The 13,171-nt window shown below is 40.2% G+C and overlaps 2 protein-coding genes across 4 annotated transcripts in view; one reads left to right on the top strand and one right to left on the bottom strand.

Annotated features, from left to right (window-relative positions):
* Adck5 (aarF domain containing kinase 5) overlaps positions 1-13,171 on the bottom strand; it is a 458,263-nt gene that overhangs the window by 277,533 nt on the left and 167,559 nt on the right. The window lies entirely within an intron of this gene.
* TP53INP (Tumor protein p53 inducible nuclear protein) overlaps positions 1-13,171 on the top strand; it is a 186,111-nt gene that overhangs the window by 51,435 nt on the left and 121,505 nt on the right. For 2 of the 3 annotated variants that reach the window (XR_010861836.2, XM_067159731.2), the window contains exon 1: positions 6,311-6,467. The exons of the other annotated variant lie outside the window; for it this stretch is intronic. Coding sequence is in view for 1 of the 2 variants with exons in the window: in XM_067159731.2 (XP_067015832.1) it covers positions 6,402-6,467 (66 nt within the window). In the remaining variant the exon portion in view is untranslated. Of the gene's footprint in view, positions 1-6,310; positions 6,468-13,171 lie in introns of those variants that run through there. 3 annotated transcript variants of the gene reach the window in all.

Below are 13,171 nucleotides of genomic sequence, written 5' to 3'. Positions count from 1 at the left end.
GAAATCCAACTGCTCCAGCAAGGAAAAGCAGCACGAAGTGATCAAACTACTGGGGAGGTGTTAAAGGCAATGGGGTGGTAATTAGTGCCTTATTTAAAATTTCTCTTTGACTATGTCATAAATAATAGTGTAATACCAAAGGCATGGAAGGAATCTATAATAATACCAATTTATAAAGGAAAGGGTGATAAAAGGAAACCAGAGAACTACAGACCAATCAGCCTGACCAGTATAGTTTGTAAAATACTGGAGAGTTTAATATCAAAGTACATCAGAGGGATATGTGATGATAAAAATTGGTTCATGAGGAGCCAGTATGGATTTAGAAAGAAATTTTCTTGTGAGGCACAACTGGTGGGATTTCAGCAGGACATATCAGACCAATTGGATTCAGGAGGCAAGTTAGATTGCATAGCCATAGATCTTTCCAAAGCCTTTGATAGAGTGGAACATGGAATATTATTAAAGAAATTGGAGGGAATAGGATTGGACGTAAGGGTTACACGTTGGGTAAAAACATTTCTAAATTCAAGGGTTCAGAAAGTCAAAGTAGGAAATAACGTATCGCAGGAAGAGAAAGTTTGGAAGGGAACTGCACAGGGAAGTATAATCGGTCCGTTACTTTTCTTAATATACGTAAATGATTTAGGGAATAATATAACATTGGACGTAAGGGTTACACGTTGGGTAAAAACATTTCTAAATTCAAGGGTTCAGAAAGTCAAAGTAAGAAATAACGTATCGCAGGAAGAGAAAGTTTGGAAGGGATTTGCACAGGGTAGTATAATCGGTCCGTTACTTTTCTTAATATACGTAAATGATTTAGGGAATAATATAACATCAAAAATAAGATTGTATGCAGATGACATAATTGTTTATAGGGAAATATATACCATTGAGGATTGTTCAGAATTACAAAGGGACCTTCAGAGTATCCAACAATGGGTTGAAGAGAATAATATGAAGGTTAATGGAAGCAAATCAACTGTTACAACATTTACAAACAGGAGTTTTAAAACTGAATTTGAATATACTTTGGATGGGTTAGTTACCCCAAAAGATGTCAAGTGCAAATACTTAGGTGTGAGATTTGAAAGTAATTTGCACTGGAAGGGTCATGTGGATGACATTGTTGGGAAAGCATACAGGTCGTTACATGTCATAATGAGGCTACTTAAAGGATGCAACAAAGAATTAAAAGAGAAAAGTTACCTAAGTATGGTTCGTCCATTATTGGAATATGCAAACAGTGTTTGGGATCCTCACCAAGAATACCTAATAAAAGAAATAGATAGTGTGCAGAGGAAAGCTGCAAGATTTGTAACAGGGGATTTCAGGAGAAACAGTAGTGTATCAGAAATGTTAAAGGAACTAGGGTGGGAAACTTTAAGTAAGAGAAGGGAGAAAACTAGAATTATAGGATTATATAGAGCCTATACAGGAGAAGCAGCATGGGGAGATATCCGTGAGAGGCTTCAGTTGGAAAATAATTATATCGGCAGGACTGACCACAAATATAAAATTAGAAGGAATTTTAGCAGAAGCGATTGGGGTAATTTTCATTCATTGGGAAGGGTGTGAAGGAGTGGAACAGTTTACCAGGGGTAGTGTTTGATCCTTTTCCAAAATCTGTACAGATATTCAAGAAGAGAATAAACAGCAACAGAGAAAACAAATGAAATGTTAGAGGGCATTCGACCAGTGCAGGTTAATATAAATAAAAAATGTGTGTGAATAAAAATTCCATCCCCTGGACTAAGGAGTTGGACAGCCAAAGTAGGGGACTGCCTGTAGGGGTGAAGTACAGTGGGGACTTCGAGGGCCTTGGGACCGCTACGGTAGCTGTGAAGGCTCTTCAGGAACTCTGAAAAGTGGTGCAAAAGGGGCTCTGGTTAAGACGCAGCACGTTATGCTACTTAGGTTCCAGAATGGGTAAAGGAAAAAAAAAGTAAATAAATGCAATGTAAATTTTAATCTTATACCAGTTGTACAATATCATTTGAAGTAATTCCACATACTGTATATCAGTTGACTATATCTGTAAATAGTACAGGAGATATTATAAGTAGAATTTTGTAAACAATATAAATTTATTAAGGATGAGCTGTGTGTTTAATAGAAAAAATTGTTAGCGTAAATTGTATAATATTATATTATAGGAAAATTTTCTTCTCTTGTTAATTTAATATTTAGTGTTTGACAATAATGTATTTTAGTGTACCATTTGCCTCATTTGCAAATACTGTAAAGAGGATTTGATTTGAAAGTTGTACCGGGCGTATAATTTAAGACTTCGCTCTTCTGCTCACACGCCGCGGGAATCTCCAAGCGAGCACCATATAGCTTGTGTCAAGCTTGGCGTGATAAGAAGTGCTGGCAGCTGACGCAGCAGTTCGCTAGTAACTACTGGACTTTTACGATGTGTTGTGAGGTTATTATCGCGATGGTTAAGTACACTGCAGCGCAGAAAATATTTCTGGTCGAGTGTTATTTACATAAGAAGAAGAAGAAACCAGTTAAAAGGTGCTTTCGAAAATTCCATAGACAGTTTCCCGGTTCTACAGCACCATTAAAACATTACGTGCAACAACTCGTTCACAAGTGTCGTAGTACTGGTCCCGTAACTAATAAGAAACAATAGCGAAGGAGAACAGCTCTCACATAGGAAAGGTGTGAACACATACAGGCAAGACTGCAAGTCAGACCATGTAAGTCGCTTCGGAGAGTAGCTCAGGAAACTGGTATTTCGCATTCGTCAGCACGTAATGCAAGAAAATTATATTTACGATCTTACCGGACTCATTCAGTGGTAAGGACAGTTACATGTAACATTTATTTATTTATTTATTTATTTATTTATTTATTTATTTATTTTTATATTAGTCCTGAGGATGTACTGTATATAGCTAGTGAGTTCAGTCTTCAGTTTCGTTTAGTTTCTATAGGGCCGGGCTGAGTGGCTGGCCTTATGACCCCAACTTCGATCCTGGCTAAGTCCGGTGGTGTTTGATGGTGCTCAAATACGTCAGCCTCGTGCTGAAAGATTTACTAGCACATAAAAGAACTTCTGCGAGACTAAATTCCGGCACCCCGGCGTCTCCGAAAAAGGTTAGTGGGACGTAAAGATAATAACATTATTAGTTTACATTGGTGTAATCATGCCGCTTCTTTGATACGATTTCGCCCGCTCGCTGTCACAGCTTCTCTGTGCTCCTATGCCTCGTTACTCCGCGGGGAAGTCTTAAATTATACTCCCAGTATGTTCCGAGCTGTCAGTGGAGAGGTGGCGTGGAATGACAGTAGGCGAATAAGCTTGAGTGGAGCTTTTAAAAGAAGGAAATATAATATGAAGATAAAGTTGGAATTCAAGAGGACAAATTGGGGCAAATATTAGTTTATAGGACGAGGAATAAGGGGTTGGAATAATTTATCAAGGGAAATGTTCGATAAATTTCCAAGTTCTTTGAAAACATATAAGAACATTTAAGGTGTCTACCACCTGGGAGACATCCCTAAATGCAGATAATTTATGACTGGTTTCAGAGCCCAGGGCAACGAATGCAATCAAATGCCTACCAGAATTTTCCCTTTATGGATCAATGGGGTTAGTACAAAAAAAGTATGGGTATGTAGATATGAAGCGGCATAAGAGGCTCCTTCTTTACTCCTTATCATTCTGGTTAGTGCTGTTGTACTATTTACGATACGTAGGGAATATAGTATATAATTTCAAGGAACAGATCAGTCGATCGTTATGTTAATAGGAAATCTCCAGCAAACTACAAGTCCAGTACCGACCGCTGCTCTTTCAGTTATGAGAAGTTGTTTTAATTATATATTCTACAAATAACTACTGTACGGTATTATTAACAGTGCTGCATAAAAATGTCTTTTGAGGAAGAATGCGAGTTCACAAATCATCCCATGACTATCGTAGTGGCTCAGACGTTAGTTGCACTGGCCTTCTGAGGCCAAGCTGGTGAGTTCGATCCTGGTTCAGCCTGGCGGTACTTTGAAAGTGCCCAAATAATTTAGTCTGTTGTCGGTAGATTTACCGGCACGTAAAATAACTGCAGAGCAAAATTCCAGCAATTCAGAGTCTCTGATTTATTATCTGTCCGTGACTAACACTTTGATGCATATGTATTGAACACTGCCAATGTACCAATCAGATTTGAATTAAGAGTTGAACTGTAAAATGACATAGGTAGAAGGACCATTATCCTTGTTTTCCTCGCACTGTTGAACAATGTCGATCTTTTGAGTGAGACAAAAAATCACCAAATATTGTGAAGCCGCTGGATTGGATTGTTATTGAGGCAATATGACACAAATTTCGTACTTAATTGCCAAATGTTTCGGATTCTCTCGTTTCAGTGCTGAATGTAAATGAACATCATTACAAATAACTTGAGTCTAAATATTGAATTTTCTCAGATAAGCCTACTCCGAAATGTAGGCCTACAAGGATGAAAAAAAAAAGGAAATAAGTGAAATTCACTGAACCCTTACTGCATTAAAAACCTGTCAGGTACATGTGATAAATAAATTGCAATTCATTAATCACGAAAAATTTAACATATATAATGGTACCATGATAGTCGTCCCAATACCGCCAAGACTCCGTCGTTATCTCATTACTGGTTGTTACCAAATGATAGGGAACGTTCACATTACTACGCGCTTATTCGCTTAATCTACAGGTGCAATGGTATAAAGTATCAGTTGTGAGAGAGTGCAGCACACGGGTAGTGAAGACCAGTCAACGTTTTCACTCACTGGAATTTCTCCGGTCTATGTATAGCCTACTGTAGTGGGTAGTTTAAAACAGAGCCTGATAACTGCTAATAGCAGTCAGGCTACACATATTTCTCAAAGCATAGTTCTAAATCCACTCTCCTCTGGATGATAAAGCGGAAGGTACACGTTGGGGCTGCTACCCTGAGAGAAAGGCTACTGTCGTCTGTCTCGTGTTGTGTGGAAAAATGTGACACTGTAGATGGTAACATAGCAATTAAATTCAATATTTCTAGTTCATTGGTGTATTAATAATACATAGCTATTTAAAATGTGTTTATAATTATTACCGGAACTACTATTACATTTTTTTTGTATCAGACAATTATTATTTGTCCTGATACTGTTTAAAATCAATCAATCAATCAATCAATCAATCAATCAATCAATCAATACTGTACACACAAATAAACGAAACATACGATAATTGTAATTATAGCGTATAAACAGGCTTATTTTCACACTTTGAAGGTATACTGAACAATGGTTTACGGTAACTACGACCATACCGAATAGAATAATGACCACGGCGCAGTACACGCATGCGCTGTACGCCTGTTTATAACGCTGTCCGTGTGTCGTTTTTGACCGAGTAGGTCCTCCGAGAAAACTCACCCTACGAGAAACAGTGGCATATTCCGCTCGGAGCTACATTTTCACAATGCTCACATCAAAGTTCTGAGTAGTAAATAAATAGGAAATACGTTCGCTTCGTGTCGATACATTTACCGGCACGTAAAAGAACTCCTGCGGGACAAAATTGTGACACCTCGGCGTCTCCGAAAACTGTGAAGTAGTTAAAGGGACGTAAAATCAATGATATCATTATTAAATAAATACGAGTTATCTGGGAATCTAAGACCGCTTAATTGTTGAATGGCAAAGAAGATACGTCATATTCATTGATGCGAGTTACAATACAGTAGCACTTCTTACAATATAGCAGCTTAAAAATCGGAGAAAGTAGAAAAAATGCAAAAACTTGACTCTGAAATATGCAGTTTGTGCCAGTGGTTTTACATTTCTAGTGATGACTACGACGCTTTCTACGGCACTGTGGTGGGAGCAAGGACATCTGATTACGTATCGCCTCAGCTTTAGTTTGTGCGTGATATTTTAACAGCATACCAGCACCAGTGCAGTGAACAATATTTTGCTTGACACACTAATATCTTCCAATTAGTTCAATAATAATAGTAAGAAAGCAACTGGAGCATATTAGGATGGCTAGAATATAATGCTATTTCTGGAACTTAGAGCTTCTATCAGTGAAATAAAACGGAGTTCCTGTATGTGCAAGTTGTTCAAAGGGGAGAAAAAATACCAACGTTTGTGTGCATACAGTAGATAAAGAGAGCAACAGTAACCTACTGATATCATGTTGATTAGCTTAAAATGCTTCATAGTAGAATCAGGCTGATAGCCTCACAGTGGCGCGTCATCTCATCTCTATATGCGTGCCCTTCCATGTGTTCAGAACTGTAGTTACGACATAAGTTTTATCAACAGCAAACTTCAGTCAGCGCTACTAGTTCATTTCTATGTTTATGACAACATAGTCTTCGTGACCATGAGGAACAGGTGTTCTTACTGTAAGTCTACCGATGAGTAATTTTTCCTGCAAACAAAGGAGGAGGAACTCGCATACTGCCAACCTGCAATCTCAGCACGTAAGTCTACCCTTATAAAGTGTACTCTGTACTTCATTCTACTTTTATTGAAAAACTGTTGAACCACGGAGCTTAACAAGTCTAGAAGCAACAATGCTCTCTTGAGCCAGGGGCATAACGTTAGGGACCGCAGGGCCTGCAATGCAGCGGGCCCGGGCCTTTAAGGGGCCCCGCCGACTCCTCGTAAAACTAATAAATATAATACATCTAGCCCAATGTTACTCCTCACAAAAATGGTCCGGGCAGTTTTGTAGAACCAGTCTAAAAATATATATATATATTTTTTTTTTTTGCTACTTGTTTTACGTCGCACCGACACAGGTCTTACGGCGACGATGGGACAGGAAAGGGCTAGGAGTGGGAAGGAAGCGGCCGTGGCCTTAATTAAGGTACAGCCCCAGCATTTGCCTGGTGTGAAAATGGGAAACCATTTTCAGGACTGCCGACAGTGGGGTTCGAACCTACTATCTCCCGAATACTGGATACTGGCGCACTTAAGCCACTGCAGCTATCGAGCTCGGTAATAATTTGTTTTACAATTGTACGTAGATGAATTACCATTTGGTTGCATCCAGCAGCAGTTATTATAGCAACAGCTGTAAACAGTGCTTGCCCCTTGCCGTCTCACGCAACACCACGGCACGATCCTCACAAAACGACATGCACCAAATTATTTAAAAATAATTGCAGCAAAGAAAACTGAAACCAAAATACCACATATTACTTTGAAAATGATACTTTCTTGATGTGCATCTGAGATCGTACTAAGCACAAATTTTGCTTAGCATTTACGTTTACTACACATTTATTCAACAACAATGCATAATGCCAATAAGAAGTGTGTAGTAACACTCAGTCAATTCAGTTTCGAAAGAGCTCTCTTTGCGCGGAGGCTATCAGTTGTGTTCGATATTTTTCAAGCTTTATTTGAACAGTTTGTAATTTAATTTTGTTCGTATTTTTGTGTGAGCGTTGTAATAGAATACATTATTATAACTGAGACTTTGGTATCTGTTACAGAGTACAGTTCCGTAGTTATTGTAAAATTAAACTAATTTCAAGTACGAACAACTAAGTGGTGTATGGGTGAGCAGTTAAGCCGTTAAACCACGGAGGCAGCCTAATGAAACACATTAAATTTTATATTTTAATATTCTTGCAGTAGTGAATAATCCCCTTTGTTTATATAATTTGACATATTGCATATTATCTACCTGCTGGAATTAAATTAACCGAGCTCGATAGCTGCAGTCGCTTAAGTGCGGCCATTATCCAGTAATCGGGAGATAGTGGGTTCGAGCCCCACTGTCGGCAGCCCTGAAGATGGTTTTCCGTGGTTTCCCATTTTCACACCAGGCAAATGCCGAGGCTGACCTTAATTAAGGCCACGGCCGCTTCCTAGGCCTTTCCCATCCCATCGTCGCCATAAGACATATGTGTCCGTGCGACGTAAAGCAAATAGCAGCAGTAGTAGTAATTAAATTTATATTATTCGTAGGTTTTATATTTTACCTGAGGGGGCCCGAATTTTTATTTTGGCAGGCGAGCCCTTATCACATTCGTTACACCGCTGCCTTGAGCTATGTCTACACTTTACCATGTGACTAGCTGCGTACCGTAAATGTTTAGACGCTCGCCTCCTTTCCTCAAAAATCCCGTTACAATCGGTTGACATTTGAGAGTGCGTAGATGAGAGACACTTGCGTCAATAGATTTATTGGGGAGATAGTGTGTTCGAATCCCACCGTCAGCAGCCCTAAAGACGGTTTTCCGTGGTTTCTTATTTTCACCTCGGTAGGGCTGTATATTAATTAAGGCCACGGCCACTACCGAAAATCTTCGATGTGTTAGTGCGACGTTAAACAAGTAGCAAAAAAATCTACAGTAGCCACAGAAAGTATTCGTACGCCAACATTTCAACGTATACCTTGTAATAAATAATAAAGGCCTGGTGCAGGTCTTTTTCTAGTAGACGGCCTATTAGGCGACCTGCATGTCTGTGAAGATGAGGACCCTGCCTAGGATGATTTCTAATGTTGAATACGCCACATACACCCAGCCCCCGAGCCATTGGAATTAACCAATTATGGTTAAAATCCAAGATCCGGCTGGGAATCGAACCCGGGACACTTTGAACCGAAAGCCAGTACGCTGACCATTCAGCCAACGAGTCGGACAAGACATCCAGTGAGACGTGTGTATAAAGAAAAGACACCTTGCTGTACATTTGCTATGAGATTTACAGCGCTCAACGTAATAAACAAATAAACTTGTCTTTTAACGCAACAAAAAGTATGCGTACACTAGTAGATTTTTCAAACACTTGCCGAAGTCTTTGTTCAAATACAGTCTTAATACTATGTATGCATGCATTTAGCTTTGATGACCTGTTCCAGACGTGGCGTTGAGTTAACTAAACGTTTGGTGTACTCTTCAAATATGTTGGACCATGCATCTGAGAGAATCTCTTTAAGATGTTCTTTGCTAGTAAGATGGCGATTTTACATTTCTTTGGCCAGATGATCCCACAGGTTCTCTATGGGATTGAGACCTGGACTCTGCGGTGGAGTGAGAAGTCTTCTTCGGCCATTGTACAACAACCATTCACGAGTTATCATTGCAAAATGCTTAGTATCATTGTCCTGTTGGAAGGGGAAGATTCCTTCCAGATAAAGCTTGTGTGCACTGCTGCTTAAATTATGGCGCAACACATCTATGTACTTCCTGACATCCATAATACTATCAATAAATGCCAGGTTTCCCACTCTATTTGCACCCATGCAGCCCCAACCTATCACACTCGTTCCTCCGTATTTTACCGTGGGCATTACGTGTTGAGGTTAAAGTTCGGTGTTTGGCTTTCGCCATACCAAGCTGTCCCTGCCAGTTCCAAACTGTGTAAACTTCGCTTCATCAAAAAAAAAAATAAAAAAATAATAATAATAATAATAATAATAATAATAATAATAATAATAATAATAATAATAATAATAATAATAATAATAATAATAATGGGGTTCCAAAAGTCTACTGTCTTTTCACAATACTCTTTCGCGAACTGTAGGCGCTCCTGCCTATTTCTTTCACTTATAAGTGGCTCCTTTCGTGGTCATCTACTGCGCAGGTTCGCACTGTGCAATACATTCCTTATAGTTTGCACACTCACCGTTTTTGTTGGACCTTGAAGCGAGTTGTGTAGCGATGGGTGCAGCACTTCGGAACGGTTCCTTTCGTGCCGAATGCACAATATTGCGTCGCTCCCGTGCTGTCAGCACATTTGGACGACCAGATCTGGGTTTGTTTTCTGTTTGTCCGCTGTGCTTGTATTTGTGAACTATTGAACTCACCGTAGTAAAGGTAATGCCGAGCGGTTTTCCAACTTGATAACTTTTACCTTGTTTATACAGTAACACTATATTCTCTCGTTGACTCAATGAAAGTTCTGTCTTCTTTCGCCCCATACTAAATAACTTTGCGGCAACAACAGCACAGTGATGAGTGATGACTGTAGAGATAACAACCCCTCCTGCAGGCACAGCGACCTAAACCTGTGCGACAACTGATATAACCCATCCCCCATATCCGAAAAATGTAACTTCATCATTCTCCCTCTCATGAACCCAAGACCCATACCACTCACCCGCCAAACCATCATCCAAACTATTCAACCTATAATAAGCCACCATATCGCCGTTATCGAAGAAACACATAACTCCCATCTAATCATCACCCCAATAAGAAACAGATCAATCCCGACAATCCTTAGCAGACTCCAACACACAGGTATCCCCTCCCCTATCCAAATTAACCTAGAATCAAGAACCTCAAATCCAAGCAACGCCCAAACTGTCCTCACCCCACACCAAACCCCCGAAACTACTGAAATAGGCACCCCCCTCAACAACCCCCTCCTCCCCAAATCCTCGAAAATCCAAAAACAAGGAAACTCAAACAAAACAAACCTCGTCACGAAGCTACTGCAGCAATTCCTACCATCATCGAGACCTAAATACAAACAGGCCCACCTCCACAACCACAAAACCCAACCCCCACTCCCGCCTCAACTTCAGACCAACTAAAACACACAAACAGACGAAACAGAGGCTGAATTACCCTCGAAAACAGCCCCACCCCGAACACACACAACTCAAGCACGCAGACTGGGAGCAGGTGTAAAAAACCTACTCCTAAATCACAAAACACACCAACACGCAACTCCCCCACAACAAAAACTCGATCCCACACTCCATCCGGACCTACACTTATCACTCGGTGTTATAATTGCCTTAAGCTAAACCATTCTGCAGCAGCCTGTTCAGAGCCCACCCGCTGCAACAGATGAACCGCCACACTAACTGCAAGGTACTAAGAGACCAGGCGAGGTGTGCGAACTGCCATGGCAACCACGCCGCCTCATTCCCTGCCTGTCCTTTCCTCAAGAAAGCAATTAGAGCAGACCACCGGCACGCACATCAAACACACATATACCCCCACCCTCGAACCCTAGCCCTTCCGCCGCCGCCCCCACGCACCTGCCCAGCAAAGATACCTCCACCCCCTCCACTTATCTTAAAACTACTCTCACCTGAACTGTCACAATTATTACCCACCCTCCCTAACAGACAACTCATAATTTATTAACCACACCCCCTCCAAGCTATCCCGCCAAGCATACGTAAACCAAAGTTCTCACTTCCTATCACCATGTAACGTCTTCAAAAGCACTGGGACTCGGGTACAGTCGAGGCGGAGTGCCATAAGCTGCAATTCACAAGATGCTGATTTTTCAAAATTCTAACATCCGCAGTTACTTATTCCCTATTCTACTCACTTAAAAGATTAAGTAGTGACCACAATATACGATGCAGCGTTGCAAATTTCCAAAAGCAACATCACGCTAGGTAAGCCCTGAATAGTCAACCATAAAGGGTAAGCCACATCGTATCATTAAAATGCTGTGCTAGTCATTCTCACTGAATGAAATTAGTGTCCCAGGTCACATACAATTAATACACAGACACACACATTCAAAAACACAAACAACGTACCATCATACAGTTAAGCAACATCCGGCGTGGTCACCCACTGGATAGGTGGCCAGTACACATACTCTTACAAACCACAAACACTGCATCCTATAATACCCATACTGGATAACATTTAAATGATTAAAAACACAACAGTACGAATTACTAGACACCGACAGAGGAGCTCCGATGGGAGCACCGGAATCGGTACGTCACAAACCCACTTATCCCTCAGAGATAGGTGGAACATACAGAAACATAGGACAATCAAAAAGACAGTACATCCGCAATTTACGAATACTTTCTTGGCAGTATGATCTGCAGTTTGTATTTAGTATCGTGCCGATCATGTTACATTTTTAAATGATCTGTAGGTTCAGCGTGTATATCTGATGTTTGTCGTTATGCCGTTTATAATCTGGCTTCAGCTCGTAAGCCGTAATGATGTGCCATCACATTCCATACTTGTTCGAATATTTTCTGTGGCCACTGTATATATTGGCACATTAATAGGCCCCTGAAAGAGCAAATTTCCAGCACTGCAATATTTTTTAAACATCCACACCAGTGAAAGGCATACTAACTGTTGCGTAACATTAATAAAATACTACTACTACTAAATAATAATAATAATAATAATAATAATAATAATAATAATAATAATAATAATAATAATAATAATAATAATAATAATAACATACATACATACATACATTATCACTATAGACTGTTATGCCTTTCAGCGTTCAGTCTGCAAGCCTCTGAGAATTTACTAAACGTCGCCACAATCCTCGATTTGCAACTAGTGTTGTGGCCTCATTTAGTTCTATACCTCTTATCTTTAAATCGTTAGAAACCGAGTCTAACCATCGTCGTCTTGGTCTCCCTCTACTTCTCTTACCCTCCATAACAGAGTCCATTATTCTCCTAGGTAACCTATCCTCCTCCATTCGCCTCACATGACCCCACCACCGAAGCCGGTTAATGCGTACAGCTTCATCCATCGAGTTCATTCCTAAATTAGCCTTTATCTCCTCATTCCGAGTTCCCTCCTGCCATTGTTCCCACCTGTTTGTACCAGCAATCATTCTTGCTACTTTCATGTCTGTTACTTCTAACTTATGAATAAGATATCCTGAGTCCACCCAGCTTTCGCTCCCGTAAAGCAAAGTTGGTCTGAAAACAGACCGATGTAAAGATAGTTTCGTCTGGGAGCTGACTTCCTTCTTACAGAATACTGCTGATCGCAACTGCGAGCTCACTGCATTAGCTTTACTACACCTTGATTCAATCTCACTTACTATATTACCATCCTGGGAAAACACACAACCTAAATACTTGAAATTATCGACCTGTTCTAGCTTTGTGTCACCAATCTGACATTCAATTCTGTTGAATTTCTTACCTACTGACATCAATTTAGTCTTCGAGAGACTAATTTTCATACCATACTCATTGCACCTATTTTATAGTTCCAAGATATTAGACTGCAGACTTTCGGCACAGTCTGCCATTAAGACCAGGTCGTCAGCATAGGCCAAACTGATTTCCACCTAACTGAATCCCTCCCTGCCATTTTATACCTTTTAGCATATGACCCACGTAAACTACAAACACCAAAGGTGAAAGATTACAGCCTTGTCTAACTCCTGTAAGTACCCTGAACCAAAAACTCAT

This window comes from Anabrus simplex, chromosome 1, assembly GCF_040414725.1.
Source record: "Anabrus simplex isolate iqAnaSimp1 chromosome 1, ASM4041472v1, whole genome shotgun sequence".
In the NCBI taxonomy this organism is placed as follows: Eukaryota; Metazoa; Arthropoda; class Insecta; order Orthoptera; family Tettigoniidae; genus Anabrus; species Anabrus simplex.
The sequence above is the reverse complement of the archived record's forward strand: the minus strand, read 5'-3'. Positions and strand labels throughout refer to the sequence as shown.